Source organism: Eschrichtius robustus, chromosome 11 (genome assembly GCF_028021215.1).
Source record: "Eschrichtius robustus isolate mEscRob2 chromosome 11, mEscRob2.pri, whole genome shotgun sequence".
Taxonomy (NCBI): Eukaryota; Metazoa; Chordata; class Mammalia; order Artiodactyla; family Eschrichtiidae; genus Eschrichtius; species Eschrichtius robustus.
In genome coordinates this window covers 23,292,127-23,317,703 of record NC_090834.1, presented here as the reverse complement: position 1 = coordinate 23,317,703, position 25,577 = coordinate 23,292,127, and the positions used below count along the sequence as shown (strand labels likewise).

The 25,577-nt window shown below is 45.8% G+C and overlaps 1 protein-coding gene and 1 pseudogene across 3 annotated transcripts in view; both read right to left on the bottom strand.

The window, feature by feature from the left end:
- The window catches only part of DIXDC1 (DIX domain containing 1), a 65,775-nt gene that overhangs the window by 25,807 nt on the left and 14,391 nt on the right, over positions 1 to 25,577 (bottom strand). The window contains exons 2-7 of one of the 3 annotated variants that reach the window (XM_068556781.1): positions 18,412 to 18,541; positions 12,377 to 12,502; positions 10,213 to 10,444; positions 9,214 to 9,321; positions 3,691 to 3,803; positions 2,131 to 2,279 (exon numbers count right to left, since the gene is read on the bottom strand). In XM_068556781.1, the coding sequence (XP_068412882.1) occupies positions 2,131 to 2,279; positions 3,691 to 3,803; positions 9,214 to 9,321; positions 10,213 to 10,444; positions 12,377 to 12,502; positions 18,412 to 18,541 (858 nt within the window). Of the gene's footprint in view, positions 1 to 2,130; positions 2,280 to 3,690; positions 3,804 to 6,451; positions 6,940 to 9,213; positions 9,322 to 10,212; positions 10,445 to 12,376; positions 12,503 to 18,411; positions 18,542 to 25,577 lie in introns of those variants that run through there. The other 2 variants (XM_068556782.1, XM_068556783.1) reach the window with 2 other exon arrangements.
- LOC137772653 (Krueppel-like factor 17) lies at positions 14,399 to 15,558 on the bottom strand (annotated as a pseudogene).

The following is a 25,577-nucleotide window of genomic DNA, read 5'->3' as shown; positions in this document are numbered from 1 at the left end:
ACACCAGGCTTTGTTTTCATTAGAATATTGGCGGTGGGGTGGTGGGTGATGAAGATTTACCCCTGAGGCTAAGGAAGCTCAAACCTCAGGGTGCCTTCCCAGTCCTGCCCCTCCCAGCGTCCTATAGCTAACATTGTAGTCATAGTCTGTAATCTTAATTCTTAAAGAAGGCCCCCCAAATGGTATACTTTAGGACCCACAAAACTTGGATCTACTCCTGCAGGTAGGTACAAGACCTACGGGCTCAGTGAAAGATTTAAAAATCTAGCACCATTTTGTATCCCGATTTTTTCTCAATCCAATCCAAAGAGAAGAGATACAGAGGTTAAATCTTGTTTCAATAAATATAACATAAATTACATCATAAATGTTGGTATATAAAATCATTTTAAGATCCACCCACTACCAAGTCTACCAAGTACTAATTAATAATACAATTTTAGCAAGTGAATGAATTTGGTTATCCCATGGAGTTGTGGCAGGGACCTGGGGAGAACGACACTACAGAAATACGGACTCTAAGGGCAAAGTGTTCACCGGGCTCTAATAACATACACTAACAAGTCAGAAATCCTGGACTTGGCTCAGCATGCAACTTGTTCATCACTGAAAGAGTTAAGAAGCCCAGTGGATGCTGTGAGCCCCATTGTATTCTGTAATGGAACTGAATTCTCATTGTGATCCTGTGGCTGTGAATTAAAACTCCTCTGTTTGCAGGGAATATTAGGATGCTGACTTTCTGCCCGTTGATTCTCTTCTTTTTCTGTCTAATCCGCTATGGGATTTCTCTCAGACTGAAAAATGCAAACCAAACTGAAAACCAAATTGATGGATATCTATGTTCATACAATGAAATTATCCTGGGAAAAACCTGGTTGAGTACAATCCCAAAATTCTCCATGCTTTAATCCTTCCTATTAAAGGACAGCACAAAAAAACCATTCCATTAACTAAACCATTCCTTATTGGAGGGATAGAGAAGGGAACCAGAAGGCAGGCATTTAAAAACACAGAGCAAATGAGGGAAGAGCCACAACCTCCTTGGGAATGTTTAGGCAGTAAACGTTCCTCCAACCCCTCTCGGTTCCTGAGGCATACATTATGCAAATTGTTTTACCACTGCACGAATCTCCCTTTTTCTTTAGGAACGCTTTGTGTCCCCACCCTGTTGCTGGCTGGCTGGGGGTACGCCCTCCACCGCCTGCGGGCTGCCAGAGCCACTCACATAATGTGGGCTTTGTTTACGTGTCCCTAAATATTTGACAATTCAGAAGCAGTGCAGTTCCCAGCACAAACAGAAAGGAATATTCCTAGGCAATTTCAGGGTCATCAGAACACTATAAGGGCTCCCCCAAACAGGGACAGACACACAAAGACGGAGGATTGAGGGGGGTCATTCAGGGTAGGAACTAAGTCAAGTGGGTCAGTTGGCCTCTGGGGGAGATTTGCTGGCACGGAAGGTATTGGAAAAACTGAAGGGCTTTGTTGCTCTTCTACCTGATCATTATGCCTTGGCGTCCACTTACAAATGCACTAAGAGTGAGCTAAATCCCTTAGCTAGACCAGGCAGAGACCTGCAGCATTACTGGCATTTACAGCCTTCCTGATGGTGAATTCCTAGGAGAAAATCCTGACTCTTCACAATGCCATTCTTTGGTGAAAGCTGCCATTGCAGGTCTGCGGCTGCAGACAGGGGAGAAACCCACCCACAAAGCAGAGAGCCAGAGTAGATGTTCGGTAACGGTGGATATGGCTCCCATGCTTGCAGAACTCCTAACAGCTATGCTGTCAACAAGAGTCCCTGAGGCCCATTTAAGGCCCATACCCCCTTGTAAGGGATTTTCTGCTCTTCGTGCACTACTCCCTCTATGTAAACTCCCCAATTCTGACCTCATACATAACTGAGTCAGTTTACTTTCAACTGATCCTAGTGACTTAAAAATAATAAACAATTGGTGCAGGAATTCCCTGGTGCTCCAGTGGTTAGGATTCAGCGCTTTCACTGCCGTGGCCGGGGTTCAATTCCTGGTCGGGGAACTAAGATCCCACAAGCCGTGCAGCATAGCCAAGAAAAAAGAAAAAAAGAAAAAAATTGGTGCACCAAAGACAAACTACGAGGGAAAGAGCTACCTGTAATCCTGATATCATTTTCTTGGCTTCCTCCATCTCTTTTTCCAAATGTTCTTGTTGTTCCAACAGCTGTTCTTCCCATGAACCCTCCAGATAGGGCCGGGGGCTGCCTTGTCTCCAGTCCCGGGATAATGGAGAGTCTGTCTCCTCTACAAGAGGAAAGGAGGGAGTACAGTTCATGTTGAAGGAAACTGAGTTGCAGGCAGAAAGCAGTCACAGTCTTGCGTGTTCACAGGGCCAGGTCACCTGCCTGCTGAACCTGCTCTCACTGCACGGACTGGACTCTCCACCAGGTGGGGTTGTGAGACAGAAAGAACTGGCCATTGACTGACTCCAGGCTCACGGAGTGACGCTTACTCGGTTGGGGAGATCCATCCTCTTTCGAACCTTAAGGAAGCAATAAGACTCCCTGGGAATCTTGGTATGGGACAGATTTTACTCTTAATTCTCTAGAACTGGCATTCCTAGAGCTTGATCCTGCCAGCTACAAAGGGGGAAGCTGTCAGAGGCAATGAAAACAAAATTCCTGTTGGTTGCTCTGGAGCTTCAGAGGGAAGACCTCAACTCAAATTCCTTTGACCATTCTGCTATGACTGAACCCCTTTCACATATAACATTGTGTGAGTCACAAAGGAAACAAACCATACTTGTACAAAGTGTTTCATCTCTCTCTCTCTCTCTCTCTCTCTCTCTCTCTGGTTTTATTTCCCTGTCTTTACAGTCTCTTTGCTCTGATTTCGTTCATAAGAATGAATATGATAAGTATAATCCCTCTGGGTTGTTGTGTGACTAAATGAGGTAACCTATGTGCAGGGCCCGTGGTAGCTGGTTCAGAGCAAGCACTCTGTAAAGGCCTCCCTCTCCCTCCCCAGGGTGCCAGGAATTTCTGACTCAGGAACAAGACTGACTTTTTAGTACTAATGCCAGGGCTAGATGGGAAATGGAATAAGGAAGAATTTAATTCCAGTTTTCCTTCAGAGGGCTTCAGTTTCATTATATCCCTTACAAGCAAATAAAACTCTAAGTCTTGTGCTTTGCTTCTTCCATGCTCTCCTCTGTGTTTAATGTAAGCAAAAGATTGACCGAGACAGAGGAAGAAGTCTACACAAAGGGAACTCTGTGGTCCTTTCTGTAGCCTTTATACCAAACATGATGCAGACCTGCTCTGTGCTGTATGTTCTCACAGACGCCTCACCTGCTACTATATATTCCTGGCCCCAATTTAAGTTAGAGAAGCACTGAAATTATTTGCATAACACAGAAATAATAAAAACTGTTAACTTGAGTAGGCTTCTGCCTGTTTCAGAGTCATCTCCTAACTCATAGGCAGCCGGCTAATGAACAGCCTGTCTACACTGCTGCAGGATATTTGACAGCTAGGACATCAGAAGTGACAATCTATGAGGGGATACAACATTCACTGCCTACAAAGCATTAGAGCTCTCTAGAGTGGACCCTGCATGCACAGAATATGGAGGGAGAAGGCCAAGGAGACAGTCAGGACTCCCACACTCTTGAAGCTGTTCCTTGAGCCAACGCAGGCAGGCTGAGAAATAGTACCTGTTTTGTTCTCTATTCCTTCAGAGGGAATAATCACGAAATCTGCCTTCTCCTCTGACTGGGTTATAATGGAGTCACTCTTTGCACTGTGGATAGGACTGGGGGAAGTCAGGCTGTGACGGAAAGAAAAGAAAGAGAAACAATTATTGCGAACCGTTGTTTAGAAGCCAGCTTTCCTAATTTATCCCAGAAACGTATTCTTATTCATCTAACTCCTACTGCCTGACACGGTGCCTGGCCCACAGCAAGAACAAATGTTTGTTGAATGAACGATGAGATGGTTAAATGAATGAAATGAATATTGAATGAATGAATGACCCAGTCCCAGGAAGTCTTTTCCACAACAAGGCTGCTTTTAAGCCTAACTCACTGAGAAGAGATTTACCAGAAGGATGGATAATCTAGCATTTTAAAGAACTCTAAGTCTTGTTTGGTTTGGCTTTTTGTTTTTGTTTTTTACTTAACCACCACCTCCTCCACCATCATCCCTGGGCCTAAGTTCAGGGGCTGATGTAGTATGTGTTTTAGCAGCTTTGGGAGCTGGAAGGAAAATCTATTTCCAATATGCTGATCTTTCACTGACACATGCAATAACAGCAGAGTAATAATGGCAGATCAGCTCTGGGCTGATCCCAAAGTAGGGGACGGTGTGGAGGGTGCCTCAGAGGGGAGAAACTGCTGGAGTGTGGACAGTGCCAGGCTGGGTAAAGGAGCAGTGACATATCAACAAAGCTAGGACATGATACAGAAAAGGATAATATGTCAAAAGGGGAAAAGACCTGCTAGGGGATGGTAAAGGTTTACTTGATTTACTGCCATCAAGGAGTTATTCATATCTCTGCCACACTGTTTTCAAACTGTCATCAGAAACCTTGCAACAATTCTTAAATTCTAGTATAACTACTAGCCTTGGAAGGAACTGTTTGCATTTTTAGGGAGGCAGAATTTTAAATCTCCAGAAGCAAATCTACAGGACACGATGGGAATGTGGCTGATGCTTCCATCTGAAGAGCCATCTTTCTTTGCACCACACCTTGAGAACATCAGCACTGAAACAGTCTCAGGGGTTGTGGGGTCTGCACACCCAGCCCCCTCTCAGGAATTCTTTCCAAATCCATCACCCAGACAACAGTGAAAGTGTCTTGGATTCACTGACCCACTTAATGTGCCCCTGAAGTCTCCCAGGCTAATCCTCCCAGCCACGATCAGGAGTTAACATTTCATCTGCCTAGAAACCACTAAAAACAAGAGCCAAGCACAGTGGAGTTAGCAAGAGATTTCAAAAATCTCTGAGGCAGCCTGAGGACTAGTGTCTCAACCTCCTCGTTGTCCAGAGTTTTGGGCTTTGGTGGGAATGACCTCAACCAGGAACACACCCTCATCCTTATTAGAACCACAGAAAAAATTTTAGTTTTTTGCTTCTTCAAATTAAAAACAAGTTGGTTAACCATATCTATAGATCTACAACCCAAACAGGCAAGATGGGTGGAGAGAGGCAAGAAGTGGTATTTAGAAAAGGTAATTGCTTTATAGAACTCTCTTATCCATCTTTCACCACTTAGGCAATCTGACTTCCAGGCCAACATGCATTAGCTGCTGGAAAAGCATTAGTCTAAGGGTACTATGTCATTCATAAGAACAGATTTATGACTGTTCAGGCCTCAGCATCCGCCTTCTTATAGAAATGGGGATCCAAGTGCAGAAAGAGGTCTGCACCAGCTGTTCCTCTTTGAGAAATGATAAGACAACACTTTCTCAGCTGACAAGGTGTTATGGCTGACATGTTCCCTTGCCTGCATTTAGCTGGACCACTAAGTGTGGGTATGTGTGAGACGAAGGGGGTGGGGGGGTGGGAGGGGTGGTGTGAACCTAGGATGCAGGCGGAAAAATGCTTTCCTAAAAGCAGAGACGCATGCTCAGCTCCACCGGCTCCCTCCCAAGTGAGCTGTCTCCCATATAAGGGCAGAAAGAGGCGGATATCTGCATATCCAGCCCCACTGGGGGAGTGGCAGAGCAGCCAAAGGAAAACAACATTTCTCTTTCTTGAATTGGGGCTGCCAGTGTGTGAGGCCACAGAGAGGTAGAACCATGAAACTAACTGGCCAAGTCAAAAGGTAAAGAAAGGATCTGAGGAAGAAAAATCCTGAGGCACATGTCAGAGCAGGCATCTTGCTGCCTCCCCAAGAAGAACCTCACGGATGAGGATGGTACACTAAATCCTCCGCCTCAAGTCAGACAAAAGTATTTTAATGCTAATTAATTATATGATTTAGGCTCTCCCTGGTTAGCTTTAAAACACTATTTTATAAAACAAGTAATTTCCTACTTGCCATCATAATCCTGTCAAGTCAGGGAACAAGTGATTACAAACTGGGTCTGACTGATACATTATTAATTCCCACAGGTCTAACATCTCTCCAATCTTATCAGACAAACAATCTCCCAGAAGAGCTACCTTCAAATTAGAGTCAAATCAATTTTTTTAAAAAGACGGGTACTAGGCAATATGAGTTCTGTTCCGTCCTGAAGTGCCTCCTTCAGTAGAGACCAGACAGGGTCAAGGGCCACTCCTTCCCCTATGCTGGTTGCAGCTTCCTAAACCCACTGTATTTTACAGTGACAATCCCAGGCCAGCAGCCTGTTCTCCCCAGTAGAGCGCCCCCACCGATCCCCGCCTGTCTCTGGCCAACAGCATCCTCCAGTCCTGGCCCTGCTGCCACCCACGCCTCCCACCTCCAAAGCCAAAGTGGCTTCACCTCACCATTTGACTTGCGTCCCTCCCATGGTCCCCCTCGTGGCTCCGGCTTCAGCAAGTCGGCTTCCCGGGGTGAAGTGGGAGGCTGAAAGTCACAGCGCTCCCCAATTCGGGCATGTCTCCCCGCGCTGGGGCCCGAAGAACGACTCCACGGGCAGGCCGACTACCAGAGCCGCTCGCCCCGGTCCCGAGAGGGAGGAGGGAGGACAGAGGAGCAGGCGTCTCGGCCCCAGGAACGGGGATGCTCCCGGCTCTGAGGCGCGCTGTCCCGGCAGCTCAGACACTGCAGCGGCCCGGCCTCGGCGGAAGCCGCCTCCCCTCGCAGGCTGCGGGTCCCCGGCAGCGGCATCGTGGTCTCCGCGGCCGCGCGGCTCCGGGCGTGCCCCCGGGCGCAGGCATTTCAACCCATCTCCGACCCACCGGAGAAAGGCTGCCCGCAGATCCGGCTGCGCGGTCGAGTCCCGGGCGGGCGGCGGGCGGCGATCCCAGCTCCGCACCGCCTCCCCGGTCCCACCCTCCCGACGCCCTCCCCCGCTTCCCAGGCTGTCACTTGCGGCCAGGCAGCGCCGGGCTCGGACCCAGGCTGGCGCTCGGCCGGCCGACTGAGCTCCCGGCAGAGCGGGGCGGGGCTGCGGGGCCCAGCGGGAGCCCCTGGCGAGGCACCGGAGAGGCCGCCGGTCGGCAGAGGGAGGGGTCTGTGGTCCCGGTCTGGAGAAGCCCAGAACTGATAGCGGTGCCTTCTCCGCTCTGAACCCTGCCTTCGTGGGCACGGAGGTCGGGGTGGGTCTAACGCGGCTCCTCGTGGGAGGGGGCTCCCCCGGAAACCCTCCGAACGCCTGTCTCCCCGCACCGTCCCCTCGGGCGTTTCATGTGTTCTTTTTTCCCAACTAAGGATCGTTTTGCTTGGATATGGTGAGAGGCTGGCCCGAGGTCTACAGGTCTACGAAGCAACAGGCGGGCAGTCGGGCAGGGCTTTGCCAGGATGTCTCTCAAGGAGCAGGGGGAGGGGATTGGACATAAGGGCCTATCTTTCCTATCTTCTGAACCACTCCCCGTTCTGAATCACATACCAGGGATCTCCTGGCCTTCATGGATCACTTAGACATTAGGTGGACTCCCCCTGAGTGGGGGCTGGCGGAGGGGGGGGGGGGAGTGGGGCAGAATGTGCCAGAGCCTTCTGGGTCCCAGCGTGCTGACTGAGCATCCCAAAGAGGTGAGAGGTTGGCTCAGAAGAAAACGACCAAATCAGGAAGGAGAGAAAGAGGAAAGCAAACTATTCTCTGACCCCTCGCCTAGAAAACTGTCACTGTCGGCCCACTGAAGCCTGATTTCCAATGGCCCCTAATTCACACGGTCTCACACCCCTGCTCCCAGTCTGAGTTCTGCCAGACAGCAGGAAGGCAGGTGCTCTCAGGAAAAAATCCAGACTCTTTTTTTCTCTCTCTGACTCTGGCAAGCACTATCAGGCACAGAAAAGTAAAAGGCCTGAAGCCATGCAGGAAGCAACAGATCTCATTGTACAATGAAATCTCCTTTGATTCTGCACCAAGTGATAGTCCAAGCAGCAAGCAAGGAAGAAATGGTTTAGATCCTCAATAAAAGCACATCTGTTGCTTAATGGGTACAAGGTTTCCTTTTGGGGTGATGAAAATCTCTTTGGACTGGACAGAAGTGACGGTTGCACAATATTAATGAAGGTACTACATACCACTGAATTGTACACTTTAAGATGATTAATGGTTAATTTAATGTCATGTGAATTTTAAAAATAAAAAACCACAACTATTAAATGTGAAAATTTAAGTCGAGCAAAGTTACCAGTATATTAAAATAATGGAGAGAATTCCATGTGACCTCAGCGAATTAGAAAATGGTCCATCAAACTGAGATGGAATTTTATTAGGAAAATAAATAGAAGGAAGAAAACAAACACATAAAATACATACATATTAGACAAAGAACAATTAGGCTGAACTAGAACAGACTAACCCTGGGCTGAGGTAAGAGAGAAAAGGTTATAAGAGCATAAATTAAATATGATTCAGCAATGAAATGAAGTTAGTAAATAAGCTAACATGATCTGGGGATGTGTTTATAGGAGCATGATTTACATGAGCCAGGAAAGTAATCTTTTTCTGCCACTATACTTGGCATTGATCAGGCTTTTATTAGAGCACTGTGTCCTGTTCTGGTCTCTGCATTTGGCTCTAAGGGATATAGACAACATTTTTCAGCTAGAGTCACACACATTGTTAGCCCACTCAAATGTGTACTAATCGGCCACAATTCCCAGCCCTGTAAATGAAAGCTGGGAACATTCTAAAGGCTCTAAGACAACTCTGCTCATTTTCTCTTGTTATGAACTTTATACAGCCTTCTCAGGCCATAACTTAAGAGTCAGACTCAGGCACAAAGACAGTGCAATGGAACTGGCTCTCATAAACACTGGCAGCTGATATGCAAACATCAGAACCATCGGGCTGGGCCCTAGCAGGTCCCAGTCACGCCCCCACGTGGACACAGCGAAGCAGTGGCACTGGTATGTAGGAAATTCACAAGCATCCCAGCCTACCCCTCCTGTCAGCACAAAACCACAGACAGTGCTGAGGGCTACCCCTTTAACGCCAAACATAGACTGAGGGAAAGAGGAAGGGCTTCAGTGCCTTATTGCCTGTTGCATTACTACCTGAAGCTGACAACCCTAAGCATCCCCACAATTCAGCTCGTAGGGAGGACTGTAGTGGTGAAGAATCTGAGGCCACAGTTACCTGGAGCAGCTGGACTCGGAGGGGGACCTTTGCTGCCCTTCATACTGCTGCACCAGGGCTCGCACGCTCCAGCAGGGGTTCTCAATCTCCTCATCCACGCTGCTGTTCCTAGAGGCAGAGGGCACCAGCAAAGGAGAAGGTGTCAGTCCTTCCGGTCAACCCAACAAGTACTGATAGACACCACTTTGGGAGCACTATGGGAAAAAAGACGCATAAGGCAAAGCCCCTGCCTTAAGGACACTTGAAACCTAGTAAGAAAGGCAGATACAAAAAACCAGTAGTTTCACCAATCTCTGCAACACCTCAGAGTCGTGTTCCCTCTCAGCAGACGCACAACCCACAAAGCGTTTCCTGCCATGACTCTCTAGGACAGCCCGCCCTTTAGGATACACTCCAGGGGGGGACTCAGGGATGAATCGGGATGTTGCTCCCACATATATCTCCCAGTGCAGAAAACACACTGTGTCAAAGGCACATATTTAAAACTCTGGGGACTTCCCTGGTGGTCCAGTGGTTAAGAATCCACCTTCCAATGCAGGGGACACGGGTTCCATCCCTGGTCAGGGAACTAAGATCACACATGACGCGAGGCAACTAAGCCCATGCACTCTAGAGCCTGCACGCCACAACTAGAGAGAAGCCTGCGGGGCTGCAACCAAGAGTCCGTGCGCCGCAACTAAAAGATCCCGCATGCCGCAACTAAGACCAGATGCAGCCAAATAAATAAACAAATGAATATTTTAAAGAATAAAATAAAACTCTGCGCACCAAAGCAAACAATTACATATACGATTCCTTTACTTTCTACTAAAGGCAAAATAAACATCTCTAAAAGAAACGGCCTTTTTTCTCTTTTGGAGCGCCCTCTCCAACCTCCACTCCATGTTCTTTTCTGCAATGTGGGCTGTTTAGGTGATATTTCCATTTACTGCACTATATCATTTAAGGGAAGAAATATCAGAGTGGGCTGAGTTCCCATCCCCAGATTTCCATCCTTACCTCTGTCTGTATCGAAAGACATCCCGCCCTGACCGTGACATGTCGTGACACACATCGGCTAGGGCGGCAGCTGCTCCCTGGGCCACAGCAGTGGCACAGTGTGGCTGGTGACTCTGCAGAGGGGCTCTGGCGTCCTGCCCTTGGCTCACTGTCCTGCTGGAGCCCGGTTTGAAATGAGCTGCCAAGGCCAGGACCAGCCTCATGATAGACTTCAGGTTGCCTTCCACGATATCTGAGGATCGGAACAGACCAAGAGGTCCTAAGAGGGAGGCAGACAGCTGAGGACTCATTCAGTGACTACGTATTTGCTAGTGAGCAGGTAAGCAAGGCAATCAAGCTCTCTGTGTTCAACAGGGAGACAGAGTACTCGAAAGCAATTACAATACAGTACAATAACGTATGAGAGGAGAAGTACAGGATTCTTTGGGAGCGTAGCGTAGAAGCATCTTGTCTAGTCTAGAGGGCTCAGGGAAGGATTCCCAGAGGAAGTGAGTTCTAAACTGAGATGTGACTGACCATTAATGGTTTATCAGATGAGGGAAGGGAAGGAAAAGAGTATTCCAAGAAAACGTAACAGCAGGCATGAAGGTCTAGAGGTGAGACAGCACGACACACCCGAACTGCGCCATCCAGTATGGGAGCCACTAGCCACATGTGGCTGTTGAGCACTTAAAAGGTAGCTGTAGTCTGAACTGAAATGTGCTAGTACTAACCTAGCACACACACAAAAATAGAATGAAAAATCTCATGAGACTTAGTACAAAAAATAGAATGTAAAATGTCTCATTAATAGTTTTTTACACTGATTATATGTTGAGCTGATAATACTTTGGATATGTTGGGTTAAGTAAAATATATTATTAAAATTATTTTCAACCATTTCGTTTTCTTTTTTTTTTTTTAACCGTGGCTATTAGACACATTCAAGTCATGTATGAGACTCACATTATATTTCTACGGCACACGTTGTGGAAGAGGAACAGAAAGCAGTTCAGCATAGCCAGAGCTCAGAGTTCAGGGGGAGAGGGTGAAAGATGGAGAAGGATGAACTGGAGGTCAGGTCAGAAAGGGCATGGTAAGCCAGGGGGAGGACTCTGGATTCTCTCCTAAGGGCCCTCAGATGCAGAGGAATGGCATGAGCATATATACTCTTAGAAAGATCATTCTGGCTGCGGTGTGGAGAGCAGAGGGGAGGGGGACAGAAATGGATGCAGTGGGACTAATTAGGAAGCTGCTGCACTTCTCCAGGTAAAAGACAATAATGTCCTGAACGGCAGTGTTCCCTCAAAATAGCTGACTTTAATGGGCCAGATCCCCAAGCCCACTCCTCATGGGGACCAGATTAGAGATATGATGGCATTCTAAATTTTGTCCTAGAAAAAAAGAGAAATGCAGGCAGAAAAAAATATAATAGGTCTGGTTAACATAAGGAAGTAGATAAAATTCTACTTTTCAGTTTCATAGCCTTTTAAATATGCAAGGCTTCCAAAAGGATTGATTGATACCTTCTACAGGCACTCTCAATGGTCAGTATCTGCCCCGCCTGAATGAGCCCAACACAGAGAACACTAATAACACACGAAAGGAGGGCTCCCTCCTGCCCCCATTCTCATCAGAGCCACAGGCAATCAGGCCCAGAAACTGAAGCTGAAACAGAACCAGATTATAATCGGTTCTACAGAAACAGTGAGAGGACCTGGGAGCTTGTGCCTTCTGAGGACACCTACACCATTTCTTCCCTGCAGCCTGGGCTCAGACTGGATTGAGAGGTGTCCTCTTCTGGCCATGTGGCTCAAAAAACTCAAAAAACATAATCTATCTTCATTTTTGATAACTTAAACAAGACATTCTAAAATTAATACCACAATTTTATCATTTCTTTTCTGTTAATCTTCCTACACACAACTCAAGCAAAACTTTACTCAGTTAAAATGAATAGAGAACTTCTATCTTCACCCAGGTTTCCAAAGCACTTGGATTTTGATAATCACTCTGTCCCAAGAGGATAATTTTCTTTATGGAAAAATGATACGAGGTCGTGGGCCTAATCCTACTCAAGTCTACGCGGAACCCTCAGCTACACGACAGATAGTTCTTCTGAGGGTGACAATCACCAGGTAAAGATGAGTGTACCCACCCACCATGGACAGGATGAAGCACTGACCTTTAGCTGAAGTCTGGTGCATACGAATCTTCTTGGAGGCTACAAACTGTAACACTTTCTCCACATTATTCTTCATCTCCTGCTGGTTACTGGGACTCAGCTGTACACCACTCAGCTTTTCTCCTGCTGTTAGAATAAAGAAAATATATGAAGTTATGGGGAGCAGTACTATCACAGTTTCATAGTAGCCAGACACAGAGAAAGAGAATATTTGATGTAAACACTAAGATTATCTATAAATATGCAAGTGAGTTAGGGCTTGGTGTTTGCAATTTGGATGGGGAATAGGAAAATGAAAGCCTTTTGCAGGGCCTTCAAATTTTCAAATTTATTCGCAGGGGCCTGTGAAATTGCTGTGCGTACATTTTTTCATTCAGCAAATATTCATCGAGCACCCACTGTGTGCCAGGCCCTGTTCTAAGCACCAGAGAAACAGCAATGACCAAGACTTCGTCTTTCCTTCCATCATAGAGTTTATATCTGTAGGGATGACAGATGATCAAGATAACAAATAAATCTTCGATATAATTTCGGGTAGTGATAAGTACTATGAGGAAAGACAAAGAAGAGTGATCACGGTCTCTCTGATAACACATTTGGGCAGCGGCTTGAATTAAGTAAGAGAGGTTAAGATTTGCGGAGGAAGCATTCCAGGCTGAGAATCCACAGATCCCAACCCCAAGGTGGCAATGAGCTCAGCTTATCTGAGGAACAGCAACAAGACCATAGGGCTGGAGTGGAGAGAGTGAGGAGTCCAGTCCTAGGGTAAGGTGGAGAGGTAAGCAAGGCCAGGTCATGTGGAGCTTTAGGGACCAGAGGAAAAGAGCAAAGACCTTGAATTTTATTCTATGTGTAATGGACAGCCAACGGAGGGTTTGAGGTAAGGGAGTTACATGATCTGACTTATGTTTTTAAAAGTTGACCCTGTGTGGACATAGATTATGTGAAGAGGAAATAGGGAGATTAGTTAGAAAGGAAGTGAAAACAATCAAGCAAGAGATAATGATGGTTTGGGAAGAAGCTGGGAGGTGAGAAGTCAGATACTGGGTACAGTTTTTTTTAAATTTTTAATTAATTTATTAATTAATTTTTTAAAGTACCAATGTTTATATGGGTGATTACAGGGCATTGAGAGTAAGAAAAGGGACTCAACACAAGGAAGAACAGGAGGTAATGCCACGTGATAGCAGGATGAGTCTGCTTCATGACAAGCCTCGAAGAAGTACAAAAGCTGTGTCCACTGGCTACTTGGGAGGTCTCCCCAGTGGGAGAAATGGTATCTTGCACCAGTTCAGGGAAGGGAGGGAAGAAGAGGGAATTTATCACCTGGATTTCTCCCATCTCCCATTAGTCAAATGTTACCCCAGGAGCACTAACTCTTCCACATTCCTGGGTTGCTAGTGGCTACTTGAGATACCAGATCCCATGTCCTGTGGGGTCATTCCATCCAAGTCTGGAAATGATGGGAGGAGACAAACTCTGGGTATGCGGCTGGTGAGTGCCAGAGAGAATCTGGTTTTGTACATAAGATGTGTTCACGACCGTCTAACACTGTTTTTCTTTTACCAGAAGAGGAAACCTGGCATAATGATCAAAGACCTTTCCCAAGGTCACATAGCTAGTAAGTGGTAAATTCAGAATTTGAACATAGTCTTGGCTCTGGAAACTGTCAAAGACCAAGATAAGGAAGTTGGATTTTATGCAGCAGGCAAAGGAGAGTCGCTAAAGGGTTTCAAGCTGGGAATGACGTAAGATAAAGAGCTTTTTATAAAGCTCCCAATCTCTACTTTGCTCCATCTTCCCATGTGGCTGAACTTGGCACAAAAGTAGGTGGCCCCAGAGATGTGAGGACATCCAAGACAGTTTTTGAGCTCTGACTAGATCCAGAGCTCACATGGGCTTCAACACTGCCTCATAATCTTTCTGTCTTCATCGAAGCCTACACCTACCAAAGAGACTAGCTGGTCAGAGGCAGGCCGGATCTGGGCGGAAAGGTCAAAATGAGGGGAAGAGCAGATTAACCTAAAGACCAGGAGCAGGAGGAGGACCAGCCATATGTCCATTGTCAGCCGGTGGGTCTGGGGAAGTTGGCACCCGCATATGAGTCCTTTGGTGTTGCCTGAAATGGTCAGATCTCATGAGCTGTTGGCCGCACTGGTCACATTTATGTGGTCGGTATTTGGTGTGTATCTGAGTATGTCTTCCAAGTTCATCAGATCGGAAGAAGGACCAAGTACAGGCTTCCCACATGCATTTACAGGGCCTTTCACCTGTGTGTTTGCGCTGGTGACTCATGAGGTGGGAGCCCTTAGTATAAGCTTTTTCACAGTTCTCACAGTTGCAGCGGTAAGGCCTTGAAGCTGGGGATCTCCTCCTGGGAGCCCTTTCCTGGGCCCCGGAATACTGCTCTGCTCTCCATGGAGCAGGTAAAGACTACTTAGGTAGGAAGGGGTCTTCCTGGGAGACTGGCTGGCTCACAAAAGAGCCCTGGGATTCCAAAGCCAGCAATAATGGGATCCAGCTGGGGGCATCCCAAAGTTGTGGGGTTTCTAGACTGCAACATCTGAGCCAAAGAGGGGAGCATTGCCTGGGCCTCAGTGGAAGGCACGGCTGGATACAATAATGTTTTAGGTGTTAAAGGGTCTCTGTTAGAAGTTACTATTGGGAGGCCAGAATAAGGCATTGTTCGCATTCTGATGTGGGACATCATTGGGATTCCACTGGCAGGTGAGACTGGCGGCCCATTGGGGGGCATCCTTAGATTCCCACCAAAGGTCGTGGCCACCCCTGGAATACTGGGCTCTCCTAAGGGCATTGCTTGGGGCCCCTGGAAAATCATCATTCCTGGCTGGGAAGGAGACATTCCCTGAGTAAATCATCTAGGAAGGAGTGAAAGTCACTTGGGGGCTCACACCGTGGTCAGGCAGCAACATACTGAACTGTGGCCCCATTTCACTGGCATTCTGCCTGGGTGCCTCAGCAGAGACCAAGGGGATCCTCTCCAGCTCTGTGCACTGAGGGACGTGTTGAATACCTGATGGGCCATGGTTCCAAGAGGTGTGCACTCCACTGCTTCCAGGAGATGAAGACACGTCCAAGATGGACATTGACTTCTCAGTCTCCTCTGTGAACTGGTGTGAAGCCGCATGCCACTGGCTCAGGCCCTTGGCTCCCTGCTCCATCTTAACCTGGGATCGGTTGCACATCGAGACTACGCAAGGGTCCAGACCTACACCTGAGCAAAGCTCCTGGGTACATTTTTAATATAAAGCACACAGCACATGTGAAGGACTGGATATGATATATGAGGAAAAGAGAATAATAAAAGACAACTTCTAAGTGTTCTGCTTTAACAGCTGGGTGAATGGTACTGTGATGTGTCAGATGAAGAATCTCGGAGGATAGAGGGATCAGTGGGGAGAAGGAAAAGTTCTGATTACGACACATGAAGTGAGAGCTGCATCTTTTTTTTTTTTTTTGGCCCAACCAGAGATTGAACCCAGGCCCTCATCAGTGAAAGCGCCGAGTCCTAACCACTGGACCGCCAGGGAATTCCCGAGAGCTGCATTTTAGACATCCAAGCAGAGATGTTGAACAGGAAGTTGATATTCATGTCTAGAACTCAATGAAAAGCTTAGGGCTAAAGATACAAATTTGGGAAGAGCTCACTTAGGGACAGAGAATATGCAAGGACTAAGGTCTAAGCCTCTAAGGAGAATTTCAACATTTAGAGGTCAGGAAGGAGGAGAAAGCCAGCAAAGCAAACAGGAGAGGCCAGTGAGGAAGGAGGAGAACTCGAAACCACAGGGTCCTGGAGACCAAGGGGAGAAGGTGTTTGGAGGAGGAGGGAGTGATCCACTGTGTCAGGTTCTGCTAAGTTGAATACAGCGAGGACTGAGGCCTGGCCACTGGATTTGACAAGGCAGAGGTTGTGGCCTTGAGGAGAGCAGTTTCGGGGAAGTAGTGGTATCAAAAGCCCAGTGAGGGCTGGCTAAAGAAAGAATGGGAAATAAGGCAGTGAATTCTGTGAATTTTTCTATATAGCCAAGTCACAACAGAACGCAGCATTTAAGAACCTGGGTTTGGGGAAAACAAGAATACATATTCATATCGCTTGTTATATGCATAGAATACCTCTGGGAAATAAAAGCAAGAAACTGCTAACACTGGTTGCCTCTAGAAAGAGCAGGTAGCTGGCAGGGGGACAGAGGTGGAAAAATGGCTTTCGACTTTATATCCTCTTGTGTTGTCTGGATTTTCTAACTGATTATATTTCCAGTATAATCTATTCAAATGAATGAAAAATTAAATGTTTAAAATGAGCTTTGGAATTAAAGCAGATCTAGGTTTGTATCTCTGCTTTGCCACTTACAGTTATGTGACGTTGTAAAGTTGCTTAACCTGTCTAAATCCTATAAAATGGGTGAAATCGTACTTACATCATATCCATATCATAAATCCATCAAAGTAGCATGCTTAGCACTATGCTTGATATATACATATACATATATATATATATATATATATATATATATATATATAAAGTACTCAATGAACTTACTTATTTTTATAAATTCTCTTTTAAGTTTGTTTCCTGAAAATGGGGCTATTATGTTTCTCAAAGGTTGATGATCAAATGAAATTAAATGAGATAGTGTTCAATAAATAGCAGCTGCTATTACTATTACCATGGTTACTATCACTATAAGTGAATACTCTAATGAATCCATGAGCTGTCTGAATGAGGTATTCATGGGCAGGCTGCCTGTTGCAAACCTGACTTCTTACATACCACTTGCAAACCCCACATCCCTCAAAGACTCTAAGTAAGGTAAGCTGACTTACATGACAATGAACGTTTGAGTACCTACTGGGTGTCTGGCACTTGGTTAGGCGTTGTAGAAACAGAAAAAAAATTATACTGTACCGCTCTTAAAGAGCTCAGTCTATACAGGAGAAATAGATAGTAAATAATTACCTTTTGGTGAGAGAAATAATAACAGAGCTACAGACAAATGCTATGGAAATAAGGTTATGATACCATCTAATAAGAATGACCGGCAACAACTCCGGGGCTTCAAGAAAACAAGGTCTCTTGGGAAGCATCATGGTAGTGAATACCGTAGAGGGGTCCTTTTGCTGCTAACACACCTTCTTTTTGCCTGGCTACCGCTTCCTTTTCCAGCCTCAGTCTAGACATCAAATCTTCTGGCAAGCCATCCCTCAACCCCTAAGACTGGGTTGGGTGTCCCCCCATGTGCTCCTATCTGTACTTGCCCCATCAGAATGCTAAGTACATTAATGGAAGTGACTTCACTTTCCAGTCTTTCCAACTAGATTGGGAGACTCTTGAGAGCCTAGACTGTGCTCATCATCATATTCCCAAAGCTTAACACGGCACCTGGAACACAGTGTTTATTGACAATAAATCAATAAAGGAACCTTGGGCGAGTATCTTAAGTCTTCTTTACTTCCATTTCCATTTATTTTATTCATTTATTTTTTAAAAAAATTTTGGGGCTTCCCTGGTGGCGCAGTGGTTGAGAATCCGCCTGCCAATGCAGGGGACACGGGTTCGAGCCCTGGTCTGGGAGGATCCCACATGCCACGGAGCAACTGGGCCCGTGAGCCACAACTACTGAGCCTGCACGTCTGGAGCCTGTGCTCCGCAACAGGAGAGGCCGCGACAGTGAGAGGCCCGCGCACCGCGATGAAGAGTGGCCCCCGCTTGCCGCAACTAGAGAAAGCCCTCGCACAGAAACGAAGACCCAACACAGCCATAAATAAATAAATAAATAAATAAAATTAAAAAAAAAAAAAAGTTTTGGCCGCAGTATGTGGGATCTTAGTTCCCCGACCAGGGATCAAACCTGTGCCTCGTGCAGTGAAAGTGCAGACTCTTAACCACTGGACCACCAGGGAAGTCCCATTTCCATTTATTTTAAAGAAGAAGCAATCTGCTCTGAAGGGCATATGGAGGATATAAGAGGCCATGTTCTGGTTTATGCTAGCATCGGAGTCCAGGGCCAACTGACCTACAATCTCGATGAGATACGCCAGGATCACCCCATCCCGGAGATCCTGTCGCAGGTCCTGCACAGGCTTCACTGTTGGCCTCTTCTTCAGCTGTGCGTTCACCCAGGCCACATATGCCTGCAGCTGTTGCTGGAAAATGAAAGGTGGAAATAAGGGAGAAGTTGCATATTACTCTTATCCTCTACCCTGCACCCTTTAAGGCAGCATTTGAGATCGGGCAATCTATATCCAGAGGGAGGAGGAGAAGCTTTTAAGGAAAGAAAGAAAGAAGGTCAGACATGGAGTATATTCTAAAATTCTCTAGATCTATGCTAGTCTCCAGGGATAAGCTAACCTCTGACTTGGGCGGCAGTGTGGACACAGGTATGCAGATGAGTGTTTCAGTGACTATGACTCCTGCTTTCCTTGAGTCTTGCTCTGTTGACCAGGGATAAAGGCTGGGCCAGAACCACAGCCAGTTTTCAAGTGTAACCACTGCTGCCAGCACCCATCATGCTTCTCAGGAACAATCACTCATGTCCCGTATGCACAATGAACTGTGACACTTCTAAGAACTGATCTTGGGGAACCAGGAATCAACAGAAACCAAGCTCAGAAATGCCTCTCCCATAGCTGCTTTCTTTACAATGAGACTTAACTGAACCCAATCCAAGGTTTATTCTCCTGAGCCTATAATCCTGGGATTGCTACGGAGTTAGTTTTAATCCATGCTTTATATTGTCAAAGAGGATCTAGTTACCTGAAACCTGCACAAAGAAAGAAAAAGAAAGGCTATGACGAGCAGTGTTCCTGAAGACTGGGGTTGTGGATGGAGGGAGCTTTCATTTATTTTCAGACAAAGCTATGGCCCAGTACCATCAGAAACCCGTCAGACTCAGGTAGGACACATAACTCATCCCAACGCTTAGACAACCTTACATATTCCATTTTAAACACAGCTTGCATTCAGGTGTTTATTCTGATTATCTGGTCTGAAGATGGACACTAAATATCAAAATAGCACATGAACAATGTCTTAGTACAGGCAGCAGTTCTGTCTGATTTCTGTAGAAGCCCAAGACCCTGAACCTAAAAGTTAAGGTCAAAGGCTAACAGTATTAAACAATAATTTGGTTAAAGTACAGTTGATTTCCAAGCCCCAAGTACTTCCTTAATGAAATGATGTTGGAAATTACTCACTGGCTGCTTCCTGGGCTTACATGAAATCTTCACTATTTTCTTTCTCTATGTCGATTTGCGGGAATAAATAAAGTCCTTTGGAAGGTAGTGCTAAGGCAATAATCTATCAGCTACTGACAAACTATAGGAAGTGCAATGAGCAGCAGGAGGTGGGGGGAGGAATCTGATATTTACTGAGTACCTACCATGAACTAAACACTATTTCTGATGTTTTATATATGTTTTTTAAAATAAATTTACTTATTTATTTATTTTATTTTTGGCTGCGTTGAGTCTTCATTGCTGCACGTGGGCTTTCTCTGGTTGCGGTGGGCGCGGGCCTCTCATTGCGGTGGCTTCTCCTGTTGCAGAGCACGGGCTCTAGGTGCTCGGGCTTCAGTAGTTGCAGCACGCGGGCTCAGTAGTCGTGGCTCGCGGGCTCTACAGCACAGGCTCAGTAGTTGTGGCGCACGGGCTGAGTTGCTCCGTGGCATGTGGGATCATCCCAGACCAGGGCTCGAACCCGTGCCCCCTGCACTGGCAAGTGGATTCTTAACCACTGCGCCACCAGGGAAGCCCCTATATATGTTTTAATGAGTTAGTAATGTACCTGGAACACAGCCTGCCCCACAGTTGATGCTTACTAAATGGTCATTATTATTTTCATTATCATTATCTAATTCAGTTCTCACAAAAGCACTGAAGGGTCGGTATCATCTCCATTCTATGGATGAGGTGCAACTTCTCTAATGTCCCCATAGCTAGGACCTGGCAGACCTGGTAAGGAAACCCAGTAAAGGTGGTCCAAGCATTCACCAAGGGCCTCTTGCTATTCAACTCACTCTGCAGAATAGAGGCGGCTGCACCTTCTGCCTTAACATGGGCCAGACTCCTGTCCAGGTCTGCTCCCACTGTACAGCCAAAACACTGTGTGAGGCAGGCTAGGCAAAGGGCACTTCCATAGCAAACCACTCTGCTCCGGGCCAGAAAGGCATTATGGGTAACATCTGGGTCAGGTTACCAGGCTTATGTACAACTTTCTGTATCACATCTCACCCTCAACCCACCCTCCACACATTCCTGCTTAAAATCCTTCACTGGCTTCTCATTATCCTCAAGATAAAACCCAATCTCCTCAGCTGCATTTAAGTCTGTCATGTGCTGGCCCTTACCTCTTCTCCAGCTTCACTCACTCCCTTCCCCCACTTTTGCCCCCCATGTTTCAGTTCATCCAAACCATGTGCAGTGCCCAAAACGCGCCATGTTTTCCAGCCACGCTACCTCCCCCTGCTTGCCATCTCCTCTTAAATCTCAGCTCAAGCATCACCTTTTCCAGGAAGGCTTCCCTGACCCTCCCACACACCTCAGACTCGGATCTCCTTGAGGATGTCCTGTGTCAAGCAATCAGTTCAACAAGTTGAGTGCCCCACACACCTCAGACTCGGATCTCCTTGAGGATGTCCTGTGTCAAGCAATCAGTTCAACAAGTTGAGTGCAGGCACTGTTCTGCTATGGGGCTACAAAGAGCATTATGCCTTCAAGAAGTTTGCAGGAAGAAAACGAGAAGAGAGGGAGAGGAAGAGAAGCTTGCAGGCTGGTAGAAACGAGCACTATGACAGGGGTGTACAAGGTGCTAAGAGAGTATTAGCCCGACCTGAAGCCCGTGCTCGGCGGTGGAGGGGTTCCTGAAGGAGGAGAGGAGGCAGAGAGGGCAGTGAGCTCAAAAGGAGCTCAGGTCTGAACTACGCTCTATGCAGGAAGTTGTAAGAGTTCAAGATTGTTGGACTCAGAGTAACAGGTGCTCAACAAATATCTGTTTGAATCAGTGAATCATTTGTCACATTTCATCAGGCCAAGACTTAAAATGATTGTAAAAGTTAATTATGCAAGGGCAGACAAGAACAAGTATTTTTCATCAGGCCAAGATGGTTTTACTTAAGTAACCATAGCCTTCTTTTGGCCAATGAATTAAAGTAAGTTGTCTCTGATGCAAAACTACTTTGAGGTTCCAAACAGTAATGTTCATGCACATTAATCACAGCTCTGGTCTTCCAATAAAGAGGATTCTACAGCATAATAATTGTCACCACTTTTCTGAACACCTACTCTGTGTCAAGAGCTGTGCTAGGTCCTTAAACACATTTTCTCTAATGCTAATCTGCTAGGGATATTTTACTGTATCTATTTTGCTAACTGGAAACTGAGGCTCAAAAAAGGTGAAATAAATTGTTCAAGGCCACCCAGATTGTAAACCATATGAAATTCACCCTGACTCTCAAGCCAGTGCTCCTTCCACTCTACACTCTACCACACTGCCCCCTAAATTAACGCATCCCGGAGGTTTAAATGACCCCACCAAAACTCTTAGAATGGAAGTCACTTCTTCCACCACATCCAATGTTTGAGTCTCTTGTGTAATAATCTACAGTAAGTAGTTGTCTACTAATCAAAGTGTGCTCCTCGGACCAGCAGCACCAGTATCACCCAGGAGCCTGTTAGAAACGCACTCCCGTAAAACATTGTAAATCAACTATACTTCAAAACAACTGTACTTCAAATAGAATAGAATAAAATAAAATAAAATAAGGGCTTCCCTGGTGGCACAGTGGTTAAGAATCCGCCTGCCAATGCAGGGGACACGGGTTCGAGCCCTGGTCCAGAAAGATCCCACATGCCGTGGAGCAACTAAGCCAGTGAGCCACAACTACTGAGCCCACATGCCACAACTACTGAAGCCCGTGCGCCCAGAGTCCGTGCTCCGCAGCAAGAGAAGCCACCACAATGAGAAGCCCGCGCAACGCAATGAGGAGTAGCCCCCGCTCACTGCAACTAGAGTAAGCCCACGCGCAGCAACGAAGTTCCAATACAGCCAAAAATAAATTAAAAAATAAAAATAAAAATAAAATGGAGGGCTTCCCTGGTGGCGCAGTGGTTAAGAATCCGCCTGCCAATGCAGGAGACACGGGTTCGAGCCCTTGTCCAGGAAGATCCCACATGCCGCGGAGCAACTAAGCCCGTGCGCCACAACTACTGAGCCTGCGCTCTAGAGCCCGTAAGCCACAGCTACTGAGCCCACATGCCACAGCTACTGAAGCCTGCGTGCCTAGAGACCGTGCTCCACAATAAGAGAAGCCAGGACAATGAGAAACCCGTGCACCGCAACGAAGAGTAGCCCCCGCTCGCCACAACTAGAGAAAGACCGCGTGCAGCAATGAAGACCCAACGCAGCCAATACATAAATAAATTAATTAATTAATTAAAAAAAAGAATAGCGGGACCCTTGAATTGGGTCCCCAATTTCTAAAAAATAAATAAATAAATAAAATGGAAATGCAGACTCTCAAACAGTGCCCCAGCCCTAATGAATTAGAACCTGTATTTTTTTTTTTTTAATAAATTTATTTATTTATTTATTTTTGGCTGTGTTGGGTCTTCGTTTCTGTGCAAGGGCTTTCTCCAGTTGCGGTGAGCGGGGGCCACTCTTCATCGCGGTGCGTGGGCCTCTCACTGTCGCGGCCTCTCTTGTTGCGGAGCACAGGCTCCAGACGCGCAGGCTCCGTGGCTGTGGCTCACGGGCTTAGTTGCTCCGTGGCATGTGGGATCTTCCCGGACTGGGGCACGAACCCGTGTCCCCTGCATTGGCAGGCGGATTCCCAACCACTGCGCCACCAGGGAAGCCCTAGAACCTGTATTTTTAAAACGGTCCCCTCATCTTGTATTTTCTCTGCCCCAGCTCTGTAATCAGCTATTTCTCAAAAGAAAACAATTCTGGCTCCTTTTATTGGAGAATAGTTTTTAGAATCCAAACTTTGGGCATGAGGTGTACTCATTCTACTTGGGTGACATTCTGGGCCCTCTCGGTAGTAGAGCAGGAAATATGTGCATGTATACACACATACACACATATCTGTATCTACTTATCTTGACAGACAGATGGAGAGACATACCATGAATTACCCTGATCCCGCCTCCAGCCCAACACCACAGGGTTCATCTCTCTTTTCCCTTTTCCTTATATGTAACTCCTTTCTCCCACAGTGAGAAATCTGACTCTATTCACAATATATTTACCAACATTTCCGCAGTCCTAGAAAACACATCAAATAGTTTGACTCGCTAATCCATACCTTGTGAAAACCAAATTTATTAACCAGAACATAATATCTGTATATAGTTCTTTTTGTCTTTGGCCTTACAGTGTACACTCAAAATACTGTTTCCAAAGTGACTTAGGTTAGTTCTTTTCTTTCCACCACCTTCAGTGTGGTTATGTTACTGCAATATGGTTAGGTACATTTCTTACAGTTTACAGTCCATTTTGGATTCTCCTCACGTTTTGGTGGATTTTAATTTTTTATTTTTGCGGTAGGAGAAAGATTACCATGATTCTAAAAGTCAGAGCTATATAAAAACATATATTCAGAAGTATCACTCCTCCATCATTCTTTCTACTCCATTCCCTTTTCTCCATTCTTTCCACCCCATTCCTATCCTCCCCTGCAGGTAACCAATCGGATTCATCCTATGTTATCTGGAAAAAAAAAGAGACGTATATTTTCTTATTTCCCTTTCCTTCTTATGTGAAAAACAGCATAGTATTGATATTCTTTTTACACCTGCACTTTTCACTTCACTTCAATTAATATTCACTTAATATATTCTGGAAATCACCCCATAATGGTCTAGAGATCTTCCTTATTTTACAGCTACATAGTACTCCATTATGTGGCTATATCATAATTTATTCAACCACTCTTCTACATATGGGCATTCAGGTTTTTTCCAATATTTTGCAATTAGAAACACTGCAGCAATGAGTAACCTTATGCATGCGTCCTTTCATGTTGATGGAGGTCTATTTTCAGGGTAGATTCAAAGAAGATTGCTAGGTAAAAAAGCACATTACGTAGATAACTTTATTAGATATTGCCAAAATCCCTGCCAAAAGCGTTGTATCCATTTGCATTCCCAACAGCAATGCATGAGAGTGCATTTTCCCACAGCCTTGCCAACAGAACATGTTGTCATACTTTTAAATTTTTGCCAGTGTGATAGATAGTGTGTATCTCAGTGCTGTTTTAATCTTTATTTCTTTAGTTATGAGTTTGAACCTCCTTTGGTAGGTTTAAGAATTCATTTTATATTCTTATCTTTTATATCTTTTTTATATCTACATGAATTGTCTGTTCACATCTCTTTCCCATTTTTCTATCAAAGTTTTTGGTCCTTTGTGCCTCCATTTTTAAGAGTTCTTTATATATTAGGAATGTTACCCTTTTGTCTTTGACATATGTTGCAGAGATTTCCCAGTTTGTCAGTCATCTTTTCACTTGGTTTATGGTAGTTTTTTGGCCATGAAAAGGTTTTCATTTTTATATAATCAAATTTACTGATATTTTATTTTACCGCCTCTGAATTTTGAGTCATGGTCAGAAAGCCTTTCCCTACACTGAGGTGAAAGAAGAATTCACCTCTGCTTTTTTCTAGTTCTCATACGGTTTCAAAATTGTTTACATTTAGATCCCTGATCCATTTGGAATTTATTCTTGTGTATGATATGAGATATAGATACAATTTATCTTTTTTTTTTTTAAATTAATTTATTTATTTACTTATGGCTGTGTTGGGTCTTCGTCCCTGCGCGAGGGCTTTCTCCAGCTGCGGCAAGCGGGGGCCATTCTTCATCGCGGTGCGCGGGCCCCTCACTATCGCGGCCTCTCCTGTTGCGGAGCACAGGCTCCAGACGCGCAGGCTCAGTAATTGTGGCTCACGGGCCTAGCTGCTCCGTGGCATGTGGGATCCTCCCAGACCAGGGCCCGAACCCGCGTCCCCTGCATTGGCAGGCAGACTCTCAACCGCTGCGCCACCAGGGAAGCCCCAATTTATCTTTTTTCAAATGGCTACCCAGTTGTTCCAGCACCATTGACTAAAAAGTCACTCTTTACCCCAGGAATTTGAGATGTCACCTTTATCATATACTAAATTTCCATAGTTTGAGTCTATTTCT